The 19595-nt window shown below is 39.5% G+C and overlaps 1 protein-coding gene across 1 annotated transcript in view; it reads left to right on the top strand.

The window, feature by feature from the left end:
- Positions 1 to 19595, top strand: part of LPCAT2 (lysophosphatidylcholine acyltransferase 2) — a 50526-nt gene that overhangs the window by 13791 nt on the left and 17140 nt on the right. Inside the window, exons 5-8 of the mRNA XM_044987058.1 lie at positions 1864 to 1924; positions 3376 to 3434; positions 11994 to 12028; positions 17304 to 17358. Of these exons, the coding sequence (XP_044842993.1) occupies positions 1864 to 1924; positions 3376 to 3434; positions 11994 to 12028; positions 17304 to 17358 (210 nt within the window). The remainder of the gene's footprint in view (positions 1 to 1863; positions 1925 to 3375; positions 3435 to 11993; positions 12029 to 17303; positions 17359 to 19595) is intronic.

The raw sequence follows: 19595 nt of genomic DNA, 5'->3' as shown, positions 1-19595 counted from the left end.
AATGCTGTGCTTAGAAATGGATGTGTGACTGAGCCTTTCATTTCCTTGCTGGCAAATCCTGGCGGAAATGCGTGGTTGGATGGAATATAGACCAGGTGCACCAAAGCTTTGCTGAAGACGGGGCAGACACAAAGGTGGCTTTACGACAGTTTTGTGCTATCCCAATCCCCAGAGGTGTTGGGGAGGTGTTTAGGCTTGTGGCATAAAGTAGAGTAGACTTGTGGATTCCCAGTTTACCAATGAGGAAGCTGAGGCATAGCTAAGTGAGCAATCTGAGGTTGTGGAGTGAGTCAGCGGCCAAGCTGGGAATGTAGCCTGTGCTTTCTGACTCCCGGTCCGGTGTGTTATCCTTCCTCTTTTTTTGGAGGAACCTGACCGTAAACATATTTTCACAACGTATTCTAAAATATCTAGGGCCAAATGCTGCCCCTGTAACACGGGTGCAGTAGAGGAGAAAGCAGAGGGATCCAGGGGCCCCTTCCCTTAGAACAGTGCACATCAACAGAAGAACACTCCTGTTAGCAACAATTGCTTCTTCTGTACTCCTCAGCACAAAGGAGGCATGATCTGGTTAGGGTGCTTTGTCTGTTCTCAGCATGTCTGCTGAGGTAGGTGGCATGTGCTAGCCAAGAGCACATGTTGCTGATCCCATCACGTGTTTCTTTTAGGTTCTCAAAGAGTGGTTTGGTCTAGAGAGAACTGGCTGCATTTGTCTACTTGATTCTGGAGGTAGGAATATGAAAATTCCTCTCTCTGGGCACCAGCCCCATGTCCTTTAAGTATCAGTTTTCGTGCCCAGGTACCTAGGTAGCAATTTTTGTTCTGGTTGTACTATGGTTGGTTCAGGAATGGTCATGTGTGTACCACCTTTGTGCTTCCTCTGTCCTTGGAGCTACCCCTCTGTTATAAATTAGAGCAGCCTCAGGGTTGCTCTAACTTACACCTACATGCCTGTGGCCCCAAGCAGAATATCACTGGAGCACAGGGATGCCTTGGGCATACCTTCTTTTCCCCCAGCCATGCCTTCTGAAGTAGGAGCATCTCTTTATAATTTTTGCTACAGTGACACTGTTCAGGAGTCACATGTTCTTGCCCAGAGAATTCAGAATTCCAATAGGTGTTGCTACAGTGCCCCGAAAAGACAAAGCTGCTGGTGTGCTCTATGTTCCTTGAAGTGTTGGCTGCACTGTGTCATACTGTATCTCCTTCTAATCCAATTGCTTCAGAAGATGATTCTAAGACCTCCTGGGTATCCAGTGTGTCTGATTCTTCCAGACACCGAAGCCATTCAAGTAGTATGTAATGCTTTCAGAAGTCATCACATCACAAATGCCCCCACCTCGAAGTCTGTATTTTGCTGCTCCCCCTTGATCCGTGATCATATCCTCACAGTTGGCATCTAAGCTCATGTTGATAGCATCTGTGGCGGTAAGTGCTTATGTGCCTCCTATGCACTTGATGTCAACCCAGACTCAGTGTTCATACAGCTTACAGATCTGTAAGGAGCTCCTGGCAAAGAAAGAAACAATCACTTATTATTTCCAACACTAGATACTGCAACGGAAACATTGGAGGCCTTTTGTGCTCTACTTCAGACTTGACAGAATCCTTCCCTCTCTTACAAAGCATTTGTTTTCAAATCCAGATGAATAATGTCGCCGTCAATGACAGGCGTCCTTCCCTAGTTCTTTCATTTCCTTGCTGACAAAGTGATAAACTTGTGATGCAGTATCAGGGCTCATCGACAGTTCAGAGAACTTGACTAAGTCATCACACCTTCAGGCATGTATAAGTTGTTAAGGCAAAAGTATAAAGTATATGTATATAAATAAATATACTTTTTTTTTTGTTTTTTAATCCAAGGTACTGATTTTCCCAGAAGGCACCTGTACAAATCGATCTTGTCTGATCACCTTTAAACAAGGTCAGAGATATTGTGTTGCATGTATTTTGTTAGAAAATCATGGACTGACATGATTTGCAAAGTCACTTCAGTCAGTTTGTAAAAATATTAATTTGGTCCAGTGGATTTCTTTTGTTTATTTACAGTCTGTAAGGGTACTGTCAAGTCAAGCACTTCTAAAAAACCACTTTTCTTCAGCTTTGTTACTAGTAACACCTTAGATTATTAAAACTGCAGTAGTTTTTAAAACCTCTGCTACTTTATACCATTTGCTATGAGTTTACTTTTTCAATTTGTGGCAGCTTGTAAAATGATAATAGATTAGTTAGTTGCATGTAGTTTCTGGGCAGTTTCTAGACAATTTTACTATGTCTTTTCATGCTTTATAGCGATGGTTCAGTAGTTGTGTTGCAAATCCTTTACAGGAATATCTATTAGTTTTATATAAAGCATCTTCATTGAAATTAAAAATAAACAGTGGAAACCCATTTTCACAAAACCTACTTTTGAGAGATTGGACCTGACAATGTTCCTGTAATTTGAGATGCATTTGTTTTTATTTAGTTAACCCCTAATATTTAATATACTTATTAATGCTACAAATGCATAAACAACTCTGAATTTTATTGGTTCCTGCAGGATTATTAATAATTGCATTTATTTTGGTAGTTTTGTAATTTTTAAAATTTAGAGCTGAGCAACTAACTGGAGTAATCTCAGTGCTTCTGTGTATATTTGTTCAGGTACTAATGAAAAAAATAGGAACATTCTTTGCCCTGCAGCTGATTTATGAAATCTACTCTGGTTCGTGTTTAGCAAGATTAGCAGAGCAGATTATTGGCTGCACAGAATAGCTGTTCTATATGGCACTATCTAGCAGAAAGTGGTCTCTGCTGCTGCTTGCTCACCAAAGCTATGATGGTTTCCCATGTTACGTTGTTGAAAAAGCAGCCCCCTATTCCAAAGTCACAAAATGCTCATATAGGCACCTATGTGACTAAATAAGGACCATAAGCATTACCTGACTATCTTGGCTGTCATTCTCCCCAATGGTCATGTGAACATGTAGCCAATATTATTTCCTTGGTGACTAGAGAGACAGGGTGGGTGAGGTAATATCTTTCACTACCTCACCCACTTTGTCTCTCTAATGTCCTAGGACCAACACGACTGCAACAACACTGGGTACGTCCCTTGAGAACTGACATTCATTCACATGGGAGAAAATTAGTTTAAAATAATCCACAAATCCAAGGGAATCACTTTTCTCTGACCTAAAACTCTGCTCTGGAGTTCAGCCAGGTAGAAGGGAGGGTCTCCTTTGTCATGCTTTTAAAAAATAGCTGTCAAGGGAAAAAAATTTTTTTTATTTCCCTTTTACGTTTTATTTGTCCTCCAGTCCGCCTTTGTCTTAATCACTTAAAATTCTTAAGTGGTATGTTTGTATATTAAAAAGTGGTTTGTGGTTACAGGAGCCTTTATTCCAGGAGTTCCCGTGCAACCGGTGCTGCTCCGATATCCAAACAAACTGGTAAGTAGAACATTCTTCTTTTTGCAACATAGAAAGCTAGAAATCAAAACATTCTTCTTAAAAGACACCCAGGTACTAGGCAGTCCATTGTCAAGTTTAAATGCATTCCTAGAGGCCCCAGCTGCTTTGCCTTAAAGGTTGGCTGAGCATTCCCCCGACACAGGGGAATCCTCCAGTGATGCAAAGCTAGCGTAGCTGGCTCCACTGCATCTTTCTTCTTGCTTCTTGTTGTGGCCAGACTGGGAGGGGCTATCCTAGGATTGCGGCGGAAGAAAGGTTAATACAGTAGAAAGTACTTAAGAAATTAAATGCTATTTTAAGAGCACTTTTGCTATATTTTGTTTACTAGGTGAAAAGCAAATTTGTAATAGTAATGTACAACGGGTTCCCTTTGATTAACTGCAAGCAACATGGAAGCAATTCCCTCAAACTAAGTCTGCTCTTATTGTTAGGGGAGTGCTTTGTCTTGGCTTGTCATACTTCTACATAAGTTTTCCTAATCCAAATGAGTTTATTGCATTCTCCCTAATATTGAAGCAACCTGTGTGGCATGTGCTTTGGAAATGTCCTGTTTAGTGCTTCAGTATTAGTATTTGGTTTTGCAATGTCTTGTAAAAAATTGAAAACAACAACCCAGTTGTCTTTAATACACTTTCCATATTCTAGTATATATGCAATTGGAAATCAAATACAAATAAATTTACCATAAGAAATGCTTATGTCTTCCAGTGTAGTTATGTTATGCCTCCGGCATAATTAAATTATTTAGAATAATAAACTCTGCTTTCCTTTTTGTTGTTTCGCACTAGTTAAATTAATTGTAATATGTCATAACTTGATTAGCTTTGAGACAGAAACCATGTTTTATTGGTGTTCTGTAAAGCTGCATGCCAACTTCTGGTTATGTATCTTTCACAGTAACGTTGTGGGGCCCTTAAGAAAACAAATGTGATCCATTAAGAGAAACAGCCTTTGAAATAGTTTAATAAGATAGTGCACTGCCTCTCAACAACACTTTTTTTTATTAGGAGTGCATGGAATTTTAAGAATTGTCCTTGATTGCACATCTGGTTCCATCCTGCTGAAATACTTACATGGCAGATAAACTTGAGGAATATTTTTAACCCCGGATGCATGTATGTAATTCCCATTAACAACTTCTTCCTCTGCAAAACTCACTGCTGCTGCTTTCACATGTACACAAGAATAATAGTTTGCACCGCATCCAAGAAACTCAAGTAACGTACATATATTAATGAATTTCCCTTCACAACACATGTGTGAGGAAGGTAGGGTAAATGTTACCCCTAGTTTACAGATGAAGAAACTGAGACAATTTGTCCAAGGTCCCAGAGGGGGTGAGTAGCAGAGCTGGGAATAGAATTCTGGTCTCTTCACTCCTATGTCTGTGTTTTAATAAAAAAAAAACAAAACGACCCTTTCGTTTCCCCTCCCCCCCGCCCCGAATTGTCCCATAGAAAAGAATGCCACCAGTGCAGTGCATCAGACCCCAATGTCAAGGTGGCAAAAGTCAACAGGAGTGAGCACTGAAGGAAGAACAAAATCCTTTAATATTTACAAAGCTAAATGTTTTACATCAGATTGGAAGTCAGCTGACTGAAGTCTTGGCCTCCTGCATACAATTAGATCCTGATCCAAAGCTTACTGAAATCGCTGGAAAGGTTCCCGTTGACTTCAGTGGGCCTATACTGGACTTAGGTAAAATCCTGGCCCTATGAAAATCAATGAAAGTTTTGCCATGGACTTTAGCGGGACCAGGATATCACCCCAGTCTTCAATAAACATATAATGAAATACATTTTTCTCATCACCTCTCACAACTAATTGAACATTAAGGTAACTTTCATTCCTTGCAAGCAGGCAGCTGCAAGCATTTAGCATATGAGAATTTGGGGACTTCTGATTCAGTTTTACTTCTACTCTCCACCACTCGATCTTTCCAAGTTTTTGTAGCTGTTAGAGCAATTCTTCTCCCTGAGTAAACTCAAAAGACCCCAAGGCAGACATTTAACGCTGTTTGTTATAATTAATTAAGCTGCAATCGATGTGCTTGTTTTTGTGGTGTGGGTGATGCGCTCTTCTTCCCTGAGGCTTACTTTATGACTGCTGCAATAGACCTAACTTTCAGTGGTGTAGGCTAGTACTTTATTGTTGTTTTCCTGCTGCCTGTGCGTCTCCCCTTCCCCCCCTCCACCCCCACCAGAAGCATCAAACATTTTGAGGTGGGGGCCGGGGAGTGGGATCACTTGTGTCCTGTGTCTTTTAGGGCAGGTCTACACTACCGCTTAAATCGATCTAACTTACGTCGCTCCGGGGCGTGAAAAAGCCCCTCCCCGAGTGACAAGTTTTGCGCTGTATATGCTGGCACTATGTCGGTGGGAGATGTTCTCCTGCCGAGGTGGAGTAATTATGCTGAGGGGAGAGCGCTCTTCTGTCGGCATAGCGCATCTTCACCAGACACGCTACAGCGGTGTAGCTGTGCCAGTTTAGCGCTACAGCGTAGACTTGCCCTTAGATGTTAGTACTCTCCTCTGATGCTGTTTCTCCCACTTACCACAATGGGAACCACACGTGCATTGGAAGAGAGGTGAACTATCTTCCCCGCACGTTCTTTTTCTAATCCTTCTTCCCATGTAGTTAAATAGTGAAGCATATGATTACAATGCTAGACATGAATGTAATTTTACTACTGCAACAGGATTTAGAATGGTCTCCGTCAGCTGACTTCCACAGGGAAGTTGCAAACGTTTCATTACATGCCCGTTGCAACATAGTGTGTAGGTTCAAATTAAGTTCAGGGGAAAAAGCTCAGTTCACAATATTTTATTATTATTATTTTATTAAGAATAATAAGATTGGAAAATCATTTTTGGTAGCTTTGTTTGGAGGAAAGGAAGAGCACACAATTAAATGTTGCAGCAGGAAGGGGCAGAAATTCCAGGTGAGTGACAGACATTACAGCGCACAGGGAAGATTACAGAAATTGTTTTCCCCACTAGAGAAAGTATCACACAAGTTTCAGAGTAGCAGCCGTGTTAGTCTGTATCCGCAAAAAAAACCAGGAGTACTTGTGGCACCTTAAAGACTAACACATTTATTTTAGCATGAGCTTTCGTGCTAAAATCACACAAGTAGCGTGCCAACGTTTCTGTTGTGGAATTTGACAGTTTAAAAAAAAGTCAATTGAATGCTTATAAGACATCACACAAAAGTCTCTCTTAAAAACCTGGTAACTTTTTCTTGGATAATGTCAACTCATTATTAGCAGTGTCTTCTATAAGTTCCTGCACTTAATAGAGGGGATACTTAGATGAATGTAAAGAGTGAAATAACAGTATAAAGCAGTTGGCAAGTTTTTGCTTTCACAAGTTAGCAATAAGATATTACTTAGCTTGTAAGCTCCTTGGGGTAGTGTCTATCTTTTTTCCCATTGTGTTTGTATAGTGCCTTGCACAGCTGGCTGCTGGGCTATGATTTGGGGCCCACAGTACAAATCATCATCATAATTAAACAGTTTAAAACCTGTAGAGTACATCTTTTGTTTGTTTGTCTAGAATCTGTCTCTGGAAAACAGGTTGATAAAATAGGTGTTGAAAGGTATAGTAATGAAGAAAAACTATGGTTGATTATTCATATGAATTCTTTTGTCTTGTCACACATTTTTATCAGTTATCATGATAAGCAGAAGTAATCTTGAAAATCTGCTTATCCTTGCAGTAGTTTTGATAATGCAGCATATGCAATGCATGGTTTTAGTTCTGAATTTAAGGCTGTGTAGATTGCAGTAGGCATCAGAATCTTGATCAGTTGTGGTAGCATGCAGAGTATCCAAACGTTCTTTGCAGTAGCTTTTGTGTGAGACATCTATAAATACAGCTCAGTGGGTTGGACCAACATTGAGTGGGTTGATAGCTGGGACATATTAAGTTATATTTTCTTTACCTATTTAATGAGGCTTGTCACAGTTCAAGGCACCTGCATCTGTAATCTCTCTTCATGGTCCAGCAAGAGCACCCATTCTCAGGGTTCCAGCTCCACAACCATCATCTCTTGGGCAGAGACATGCATCGCTCTCATTCCTGTCCTGGGTATTTCCAGGCTGCACAGATCCCTGCCTACACTGTGAATTCCCCAGCAAGGCAGATTGCCTCAGCAGGCCTGCACTGCCTTCCATCCTCAGAGGCTATAAGCAGCATAATTGCCCACAGTTAAGTTACCACCCAGCTCTTCCAGAGCAAGCACCTTTAAGGTGAAAGTATTACAGAGAAAGTATCTTGAAAACAATAAAAGAATCTACACCCATGCCAATACCCTTACCGGCAATCACCTCAGCTCCAGCAAGGGCTCTGGCAGGTAAACAGTCTTTCAGACCCCACCAAAGGGTTTGCTGTGGTCATAAGTTCATAGCTGGTGTTAGCTCAAAACAAGCACCCCGTGTATCTTTAAGTCATTGCTGTGTGCGGTTTGGGTTTTGATCTGAGAATAGGTAATTTGTAGACCATGGGTGTACTCCTTAGGGCGAAGCTTCAAAAGTCTGAGTTCTTGCATAACTGAAGGGGGCACATTTGCATGTATACTTCCCCCTAGAGATTTCCTGGAAACTCACTTAACTTTAAAAGTTCAAATTGTTTCAAATAGTCCTTTAAAGCCCTAACATTTCCCATGCTTTACATGAATCCTGTCTCCCCCCAGAGACGTTGCATACAATCCCACAATACTACATCAGTGTTGCATGAAATACAATGAAATACTCATTCTTAAGCTTGATTCGGTAAGGTGTAACTTCATCCTATCATGTTTCTCCAGGATACTGCAGGAAATTGCCATATCTGTTCACAAGGCTGTCCAAATATGCTTGTGTTCCTTGATTCCTCTAGTCGTATTGTTCCATACACAATTGATCAGGTACCCAATTCATTCCCACAGTGTTTCAAAGCAGAATCCTCCTTCAGAGACCCAGGAATGGGAATCACTTATGTAGCATTTGAGAGCTAATGTAAGAAGCCAGGTCTTTTTAGCATCAAAATTGGACTGCTGCTACTCTGGCTGTAAAAACCCTGCTAGTGGGGCTATTTAGTTTTAGATGTAGCTGAAGTAAAACAGTAAGCAAAAGTAGTTTGATTATAGCAGAAGTTGGAAATTTCCTGCCAAGCCAGGGCGTCTACCTCTTGAATCTCAGATTTCCCCAAAGTACATACAAAATTCTGCTGGTGTTCCCCTCTTCTGTTAAGATTCCAGTATTTTATCACAACAAGGTTCAGCAAACAGTTTCAAAAGGGAAAAAACAGGCAAAAATGCCATAACCCAATTGAACATATAGTTAGACTTTGTTATTTTGAATCAGTTTGTACCTTCTTACAAGAGTATTTTCTATAATAACTTCTCTGGCATACAGAGGTAGACAAAGTCTTATTTCAAATACATGAAACTCTGTGATACCATAAGGTGATGGTTGCGGATATTTTACTGGAGAATGCTTTAAAGTACATGAGTGGCTTTGATCAAGTGATATAAAAATGTTGCCTCCATCTATGATATAAATGCTCCCTTTGACTGTTTATTTGTGTGACAGTTTTATTAGTCCCTTGTTTAATACTAGAACAATATAGATACAGTGAGCTTCGGCAACAAACACCTTTCTATTCCTGTGGAGCCAATACAACTGTAAGAGACCGAGTAGGTCTAGTCTTCTTCATGCAGCACTGGTGGAACTCAGTTGCATTCCAGTTGTAGAATCTTTATTTATTGATGATGGTGGAAGAGGCAAAAAGAACCCAGCCTGACTTTTTACATCCCGGGCTGAGCTTGATTATTCGAAGGGCAATAGGCAGGAGGGGGCAGGCTGTGAGGAGGGTTTGGGAGGGGGGGAGGAGTTGCTGCAGCTTCCCTGTTTTCTGTAGCAAACCTTTTCAAGCCTCTGCCAGGTAAAAGAGACCTGCCTTGGTTCTTGACGGGTGACTAGTGTCAGACTAGAATTGTATTAACTGGTATTTCTCCTAAAGAATTTGAGACAGCAGTATGAACAGCTGGAGTTAGAACAGTGCTAATGTCCATAAAGGGAGGCAGCATGGGCTAGGAGTGGTTGGGGTATGGCCAGCAAGTCAGAGACCTGGATTCTATTCCTGCCTTTGCCACTGGTATGGTGAATGTAACTACATCTTGCCTTGCCGTAGCCTGCCCACCTGTAACATGGGGATAATGATGTTTACACTCTTTTGTAAAGCACTTTGACATCTGTGGATGGAAGTAACTAATCAAAAGATTAATACTAGACAGAGTTTTAAAACTTAATAATATAATATATGGAGATATACTTATCTCATAGAACTGGAAGGGACCTTGAAAGCTCATTGAGTCCAGTCCCCTGTCTTCACTAGCAGGACCAAGTACTGTCCCTTTTATTATTATTATAATAATTTATTTTGCCCCAGATCCCTAAATGGTCCCCTCAAGGATTGAACTCACAACCCTGGGTTTAGCAGGCCAATGCTCAAACCACTGAGCTATTCCTCCCTTAAAAAAACCCCCACCAGATCATTTATAAAGAGGAAATGACCTTGAAGACAACAGTGATTGTACGCAAGTTGGAGGAGGAAGCTAAAAGTATAAAAAGCAGTTTAATGAGGTGTCAGTAAATTCAAGGTGTTGAGAATAAGGTATAAATTGGCAATCTTGTCTATAAAATATTAATAGGGTAAATCTGTGTCCTTATATATGGGAAGTTTGAAAATGTATTAAGCAGCTTTACAGAGTTAAAAAGTGAAATACTATAGGTACATTGGCCTTTTTTGGGTTTACAGAGGTACAGAAGAAGGTCATACTGGGTCAGACCAATGGGTCCATATAGCCCAGTGTCCTGTCTTCCAACAGTGGCCAGTGCCAGGTGCTTCAGAGGGAATGAATAGAACAGATAATCATCAACGGATCCATCCCCTGTCGCCCATTCCCAGCTTCTGGCAAACAGAGGCTAGGGACACTTCAGGGCATGGTTTTGGTAAATTTTAATCTACAGAATAGTCATCTTCTGTTTATAAGAACTAGGGTAAATGTGCACCACATTTTGTTTCTGTTTAGGGCTCCTTTTCTTTCTAATCATGCTCAGTACAGATGTGATGGTAGGAAAATAGGAACAGCCTGCAACAACAATTTAAACAAATCATTTCAACTAAGCTGTGATTACCCTCGGTGTGATTCTATACAAGATGATTGGGAAAAGGAAAAAATATGGGCTTGTGCTTTCCTTTAGCTTCTTTGTGCTGTGTAAAGAAGGCCTGAAAGATACTTTGGGGGTGGGGGGGGTTGTTTGTTTTTAAATTTTCTGTATGTTTCTACACTAGAAATTCAGATGCTATCTAGATTCATAGATTCCAAGGCCAGAAGGGACTATACTGATTATCTAGTGTGATCTCCTATATAACACAGGCCATAGAACTTCCCAAAAATAATTCCTAGAGTAGATGTTTTAGAAAACATCCAGTCTTGATTTAAAAAATGTCAGTGATGGAAAGTCCACCACAACCCTTGGTAAATTGTTCTGATGGTTAATTACCCGCCCTGTCAAAAATTTACACCTTCTGTTCAGTCTGAATTTGTCTAGCTTCAACTTCCGGTCTAGGCTGGAAGACTCTTTGATGACTGGAGAGCCTCGTGTAAATGATGAGATCACACGTGCTAAAGGAATAAAAGTAGCACTGTTAAGTGGGAGAAGATAATCTTCGTCAGACTGTTAAAACAACAACTGTTTGACCTCAGTGACTAATATTTTTGAATAAATGAAAAATTTGTTGAAGATGCCAAATTTGTGTCCCTTACTAATAGCTTAGTGCCTCCCACTGGTCCTCCAACAAAATCACAGAAGATCAGAGTTCACATTTCTATGATGGAAAAACAAGCAGAATTTGTTTCTTAATTAAACCAACCAAACCAACCCATCCTTTCAGGCCCTAAATTAGCACAAGCCCCTCAACTCCGTCCCTCCCCCCTTTTGGTATCCATTGTAGGTTAACTTTAAAACACTGGAATGAAGCAGTAAAAAAGGATTGGTTTTGCATAAATGGAAGGCATCACTTTTTAAAGAGGGAAATAAGTAAGACCATGTATACCGTAGAACAATGTTGTGGCACAGCTAGTGCTGCGATCTCAAGCATAACTACCAGACCACTGTGTAAAGCTGTTCTTCCTAGAAGACAAGGAGTATTATAATTAGTGCCTTTTATAGGGCTAGTGTCAACTCCCAGTGAAGTCTTTTAATGGGAGCTCAGTAAGAATCTAGGTGATGTAAAACATCAGTCAGTACAAAACTGCATGGGCAAACTAATCCATGGGTTTGATCTTTTCTCTGTTTCATTTTTCATACTATGGCAATGCAGCTGCTGGTGAAAATATTTATAAGGCTATGGATTCCAGTCACATTAACATTTTTTTATAGGACAGTAAAACATCCTCTGCTTCACTCAATTGTATGCTTATAATTTTCTGTTGTCTCCTGTCTGTTCTCCCCTCTGGTTTGACTTGTCTTACATTTCTGTTTTTCTTTAGGATACGGTGACCTGGACATGGCAAGGCTATTCATTGTAAGTTTTCTAACCCTATTAAAAACAACATACAGGAACTTCTCCCATTAATAAATAAATGGGGATGACCAAACCAGCCCTGTTAAGTCCAGAGGAACACATTTCTTGGTTTGGTCTTCTGATGGAATGTATTTGGGGGTCAGACTGACATTATGTGACATGCTCCAGAGTTTAATCTCTTCGTAGATAGAGCACTAAACTGGTATTCAAGACACCTGGGTCTGTTCCTGACCCTGACACTGGTTTGCTGGATGGCCTTGGGCAAAGAACGTCATCTCTGTGCCTCAGTCTCCCCATCTATTAAAAAGGGAATAATGATACTAACTTCCTTTGTAAAGAGCTTTGAGATCCACTGATAAAAAAGCACTATATAAGAGCTAGGTGGTATTATGGCAGCAAATTTTGTACTTGTTCTATTTTTCTGTCCTATAAGGATCTGTCATTTCCCAGTTATATCACCCTGAGGATCCCCTTGCTTATATTGGTATCAATCTGGAGTAACTCCAGTGAAGTCGAGAGTTTTAAGCTGGTGTGCAAAGGGTGAAAGTGGAAGAAAACCGAGCCCTATTGTATGTGGAGCTGCAGGTGCATTGCCTTCGTAACATTCCCAAATAGTTCTTTCCAGTTATTCTAGCATTACATTTTATAAAAGCAAAGCTTCTGCCCCTGCAGTAAAGTGTCCAAGGAATAATCTAAGGCTTGACTGCTTGCGGACTTTTTCATTATAGCTAGATCAGGATGGTTCCCACAGATATTAAGAAAGTTCAGTTCTGGATTTTCTGGTTGCTAGTAACACCAGAATAACAACTGTTATAGAAGAGGCAAATATTGCAGTTAAATAACTGTGCATATTGTCAAAAGTTGATTTGGTTAGTCTTCTCCTGGCTTTTGCCTTTTTCACATGTTACAATGAAGCAGACATGGCAGTGAAATTCTTAACATTTTTGTTTCCTTTTTCTTTTGGACTGTCACTACTGAAAAATCACAGGCATCAGCAATTTACTTGATTCTTCTCTTTCTTTAGTGTCATTTTAACCTCCAGCATACTTGTTTCTCTATCTGACTTGAAGTTTAACCCCAAGATACAGTAGATAAAGAGAGGCCAGGACATAGCAAACATCTCTTCCTCTCCTTCATCAGATACAGAGAGACAGTCTTTCTATATACAGACTCTTTTAGTACTTTTCATCTTGCACAATGAAACGAGTGCCTTTAGCTTTAGGAGATTCCAATTAAGAGAGATTTTCCATTTCAGATACTAATAGTCAGTGAAAACTCTTCGAGGGAGACCCTCAGAGATCAACAAAGGCCAATAGCTTAATGAAGGTGGCTTTCTAATAAGTGATTCCAAATTGTGCTCATTCAACAGCATATTAAAGCTTAAATATTTGACGCCATATATTTATTTATAAAACCTCAGTAGAAACATTGTGTATCGTTTTGCTATATATATTACATCTATATTACATTGGAATTTTTATACATTACTACTATTATATATATATATATATATTAGTAGTACTGAAATTAAAATGCATAAAAATTCCAATGTAATACAGAATTTTTTTCAGTTCAAATATATTTACATGAAATATCCAAGGAGAACTATTCTTAAGTATGTTTTAGGAGCATTGTAGTCATGATGTCCTCAGTGTCATTGGTTGATTCCAGTATTTACACGTTCGATGCAGTCTTACCAGTTGATGCTCTATTTCTTCTCGTTGCTAATGAAGGAATTTCCTCTAATGTTTTGTCCAGCCTGGATATTTGTTCTAGAAAATTCCATTCAGACAACTTGTACATGATAAGAAAGATTTCTTTTTTGTAAGTCAAGTAGAGAAAGTAGAATTTTCATAATAGCAGCTAAGATTTAAGGCCAAGATTTTCAAAAATAAGTGCCTATAAACACACCTAAACAAGTGGCCTGATTTTTTTTATTTTTTTATTTGTTTTTAATTTCAGTAGTCCCAAACAACCACTGCCTTCAGTGTGAGTTGGTCCTGGGAAAATCTTTGGTTTTGTTCATATATCGCATACTGGATTTGCTGTTGGAAGGATGGAATGTAGATTTTTGTTATAGGCTTTGAATGTGTGTGATTTTTATATGAGCCTTATTGCATACAGGTATTTTTTTAGTATGTTAGTTTATTACTTAGATGCTATGGTAATAAAAATAATAAATACTGTGGATGGGTTTGTATTACCTCAAGTGGCTGGAGTCACTCAAGAAACTGCCCTTTCTTGCCCATAAACTTAATAACCATATTCAAGAACAATAAAACAGACATTTTACAAGAACAACGGTCTTCACTTTCATGCAGATCACTTGAGACTCCATTTCTGAACCACTTTAAATGAAATAAGTGTTACCACAGTTTTCCATTCATGTGACTCCCAGCTACATGTTATCTTTTCCTCTTCCTGGCCCCTGACTTAGGGCTGAGCCCTATTTTTCTTGCCTTAAGAAAGAAGTTGCATTTGAAAATTGACACCTTGGATATCACAGTCATGGGCACACTAGAAATATTAGTGCCCATACTTTTAATCAGAGAAATAGGTGAGAAGATTGGGATACTGTAAACAGGCAGTCTGCAAAGGGACTTCAAGAACTTAATCCTCAAAATCTTACTCCCAATTCAGTTTGACTAATGTAGACATAAATCGTGTGCTTTTCCTTTGTTCCAGAGCATTTGTTCTATACAAAATTTTACTAGATCCTTGTAATTAGACCATATCCATCAAGCCATTTCTTAAGCCAATTATTTCATGTGTCCTAGGAAGGGATGATGCTAGAAAAGAATTTTCTAAATACATTTAAAAGAAAATGCTGGAAACAAATGGGTGCTAATGGGATTTGCCAGAATTGCATATCTGGGCACACAATTACACAATACACATGGAAGATCTCAGAACTTATTTAACAATAAGTTAACAATAACAATGAACTATGCATAAATGTTAATAAATATATTGGAGAGAGGGAGTTTTAAAAGGAACATGATGATAAATGAATAGGATATTAAGTATCAGGGGGTAACTGTGTTAGTCTGTATCCACAAAAACAATGAGGAGTCCGGTGTCACCTTAAAGACTAACAGATTTCTTTGGGCATAAGTTTTTGTGGTTAAAAAACCCACTTCTTCAGATGCATGGAGTGAAAATTACAGATGTAGGCATAAATATACTGACACATGAAGCAAAGGGAGTTACCTCCTCATCAGTTATTGGGAGTGGACCACATCCACCCTGACTGAATTGGCCTTGTTAACACTGGTTTTCAACTTGTAGGGTAACTCCCTTCTCTTCATGTGTCAGTATATTTATGCCTGCGTCTGTAATTTTCACTCCATGCATCTGAAGAAATGGGTTTTTTACCCACAAAAGCTTATGCCCAAAGAAATCTGTTAGTCTTTAAGGTGCCACCGGACTCCTCATTGTTTTAATAGGATATTACACTTTCTTGTGTAAAGGACAATGTGAAATGGTATAGGTGGGTGTAAGCACAGAAGTAAAACTGAAAACCTAGATTTAATACCTGAATAACTGAAACTGTTTAAAGCTGCATTCCTTACTCAGATATGACATCAGTTTTTAAACTAGAAAGGAAACCTCTTTAGACTGATAATAGCATTAAAAAAACCTCCCTCCATGGGGGCCAATTAGTAAACCAGAGAGTATGGGAGAATGTCTAGCTATATGTAAGCTAGACTCTTTCTTCTGCTTCCCCTACTGGGTTCCTCTATTAGTTGCTCTCACTTCTCTTGCTGGCACAAACTCTTATGATTACCAGGATGTGACCTAGAAACTTAAGATGTGCCAGAGTAGATACGAGCATTGGTGAATCAAGCCTGGGGGATACGTGGCTGAAGCAGACTTTGAGAGGAGCGGATGAATGGAAGAAGACTGGGGAAAAGCAGGGGTGGGGGTGAACGGGGAAGAGTAGCAGGATATGAGAGCAGAGGTGAAGGAGTGATTTAGACTCTGTAGGCCCTTGAATGAAGTTTCATGATATCCTGAATAATGTCTCCCTTGTTTTGCAATCTGGAAATAGCGCAGGAAGGTCTAATAAAAGAGCTAATTGATTGCATCTTGCAGCGCTGGCGTGCATTTGGTAGAATGCTTCTTGGCCCCTCCCTGAAACCTGTCTGCCCCCATTCTGTTTTCACTCACTCCTTTTGTGTCACTCTTTTAACCTGTGGGACAGGTGCCTAAAACTGTTTTATAATTTTAAGTCAGCTGTTAAAATTCATAAGAAAAGTCCAGCTGGCCCTCCCACTCCACCACCTCTTCTCTATCCCCGGCCTTCTCAGAAAACTCTTCCCAAACAGAATAAAGTTGTCTGGAGGATTTGCCTTTATTTCAGGCTACAAGTAAATGCTTCTCTCTCTCTCAGCTTTAAAGTGCTAACAGTCAAATGTGGAAGTGGTTAACCGTACCTCATTTCCCAACTTCCCCCACGTTAAAACTTCATACTGCCTTTTAAAGCATCCAAGACCCAAAGTGCACTGGTGGTTTCTTGTTATAATAATAGTTAGCATTTAGATGGTACTGGAAACCTGTAAAAGCTTAATCAATCCTCCCTCTGCTCCTGGGAGGGAGGTCAATAGGTATTAGCCTCACTTTTCATATGAGAGAACAAACACACAGAGATTAAGTTCATACAGGCTATAAGAGCCAGAGGCAAGGCTAAAACTCAGGATTTCCTGTTTGCCAAACCACTAAACTTCACCTCTTTTATAAATTCATAGATTAAGTGCAGGAGGAACTGTTAGCGCATCTAATCTGACTTCCTGCATGACGCAGACCAGTTACTCCTGCAATGAGCCAAACAGCTTGGGTTTGAATATCTTCCAGAAAGGCATCCAGTCATCATTCGCCATGTCCCCCAATGTATCTTCAGCCTTATTTAAAAAAAAAATAACAATTGCTAGCCAGATGTGAACTCTCTTGACTTTATATAAAGCACGATGAATGTGTGTGTGATAACTACATATATAGTGCTGTAAATGCATATGGCACTAGAGAGTGTAACACGTTCTCTGCTCTAAAGAGCTTGAAGCATAAATACCGCTAAAATGCCTTTAACTTTCATAGGAGCAGGAACCAGCCCTATGGAGAAAAGCTAAGGCAGCATCTCAAGAAGGTTCAGATCAGGGCATATAGAGATTATTGCCAGAAATAACAGAGACTGAAAAAAATGTTAACAAATGGTATTTGAAAGTCAGCTGAAAGTAGATTGTTACTTATAAAACAAAATCTTTTTCCTCCTCCCTAGCAAAGAACTGTGTGTGATGACTTTTTGCCAGCCGTTAACGAGGGTAGAAGTTGAGGTAAGAATTGGAGAAACTTGGATTTTTTTGATGAACATACTGTTCCTGTGTTTTTTATCAATATCTAACAGAAAACAAATGTCTTTTGGCAATAAGTGCAGTTCGTGTCTTAATAGATTAAGCTCCCTTTACAGGGAAACATGGTGGATACCCGTGTTGACATGTCTTTTAACTTGACAAGAGCCCATATGTGGAAGTGGTCGAAAGGGTATTTGTTATAAAATCACTATTAAATACCATTGTTCACAAATGTTTGGACTCACTGTTCTTGTAAAGACTGAACAGGTTGAATTACAAAGTAACTTCTCTGTTGTTTGTTTATTTTCAAAATTTAAGACTTAGCTATGGGTCTCCTAGTAATTGATGTGTGTTAGCGAGTTTCCTTATTGGTATTAATATGCATGAATTGCTGTGTAATGCAAAAGAAAATACAGCATACCTGTTGTATATTTGTATGCAAATACTCTGGGCCTGATTCTCCTCACAATCACTGCAGTTTTACACAAGAATAACTCATTTGAATAAATGTCTTTAACTATTTTATTTCTCTACATGTCTAATCATGTTCTGTTCTGTATTTTTTTTAAAAAGGACACTTGCTGTCTCAGAATTTAATGCTAGAGCACCTGTAATAAAACAAATCTGCCCTCAAATTCTAAAATTATAAAAATTAGACATGAAGTATTTCACTAATATGCATCTCCCCCCAGCAGAGAGAAATAAATTGAATTAATAAATGAATTAAAATAAATTAGACATCACCATGAGCTTCTATATATTCCTGTACAGAGATGTACAGCAATGTACCAGTTGTATTTTAAGAACATATCCCAGTGAATTGTATAGATTGGACATGAAACAGTTAAGCTGAGAATCTGATAGGCAGACTTATTGCCAAAGATATACATGGTAAATAGCATAGGAGGGAGGGAGGAGGCCAAAAATAGGTCAGGGAGGTATTTTCATTACTTGAGTGAGTTTAAAAGGATTTTATCTTGCAGGGCTGGAATTTCCCTCTGCAATGTCAGGAATTCCTGACTAGACGAGAGTACTTATTCATCATCAGCTGGAATGTAGTTGTGCTAGCCCCAGTCACAGGATGGGAAAAATTAAATCAAGTCCTTCTCCAGAGTGTGTGTGGTTATGGGCACGTCACATGCAGTGAGTCTCAAACATCATCCCCATTGCCTTTGGAGGAGGTAGAGGTGTAGTCTCAGCTGGTGAAGAGTAAGCTTGCTCTTTCATACCAGGACCTGAGACACAAACGGGCAGGCTTAGTTCGATTAATCATGTCTATGGTTCACATTTTTGGATTGTTCAAATGTTTTGACTTCATCCTACTCGAGTGCCTGCAACCAGGGATTATGCATAGTGTGGATAACTGTGACTGCAGAGGATGTCAGTGCTTTGCTTCGCTACCCCACCCCAAGAGAGTTAACCACTGTTTCACTCAGGACACGTGGAGGAGGAGGAGTTAACTTAATAATGGGCAGGATGGGGTATCGACTCAGAACAAAGTGAGTGCGTAGTGATCCTCAGGGATCAGCTCTAGGACCTTCAATGCCAAAAACGCAGACCTCTGCCCCTTGAACACCTGCCGTTTGAGAGCACTCCTTTAGTTGGGAGTAAGTGGTTGGTTGTTACAGCCACTTAAAAAGACATGCTCACAGGCAGTAAGCCAGTGCATTACTGCACACAGGCATTGGGAAGGAGACGGCTTGCCAAACTGCAAAAGAAAACTGTGGCTGTTTTTATACAGGAAGTACATACAATATATTACAAATGAGTAACAGATACAGAAACTGTTATATGGCAAATTAATAAATTAATATACAGGGCTCTGTGCAAACATCATACTGAATTAAACAGGAGTTATGCATCCCTTTCCCACCACATTGCTTTGAAAATGAACTTTTACCTGTTTGTTTTATGCAGAAATCAACTATATTTACATAAGCCAAGCCCATTTTCATTGTGCTCCTTTGTTGACATGTTATAAAGAAGCACAGCTGCTAACACCTCATTTATTGAAATCTTTAACAGTAAACATTTTCACTCTGGTGCAAATTCACTCTTTTTTTCTCTTTATTTGATGTCTCAGAATAAAGACTGACTTTTATTGTGGTAGTAGAATTATGAACATTTATTATGATGTGCTAATAATTCAAAATGTACTTTGTAAACTAAATTACCAAGTCCTGACCTTTTGGTGATGCCCCAGTGATTGAGAAAGTTGA

The sequence above is a fragment of the Mauremys mutica genome, chromosome 14, assembly GCF_020497125.1.
Source record: "Mauremys mutica isolate MM-2020 ecotype Southern chromosome 14, ASM2049712v1, whole genome shotgun sequence".
Taxonomy (NCBI): Eukaryota; Metazoa; Chordata; order Testudines; family Geoemydidae; genus Mauremys; species Mauremys mutica.
This window is presented reverse-complemented; position numbering and strand designations above follow the sequence as displayed.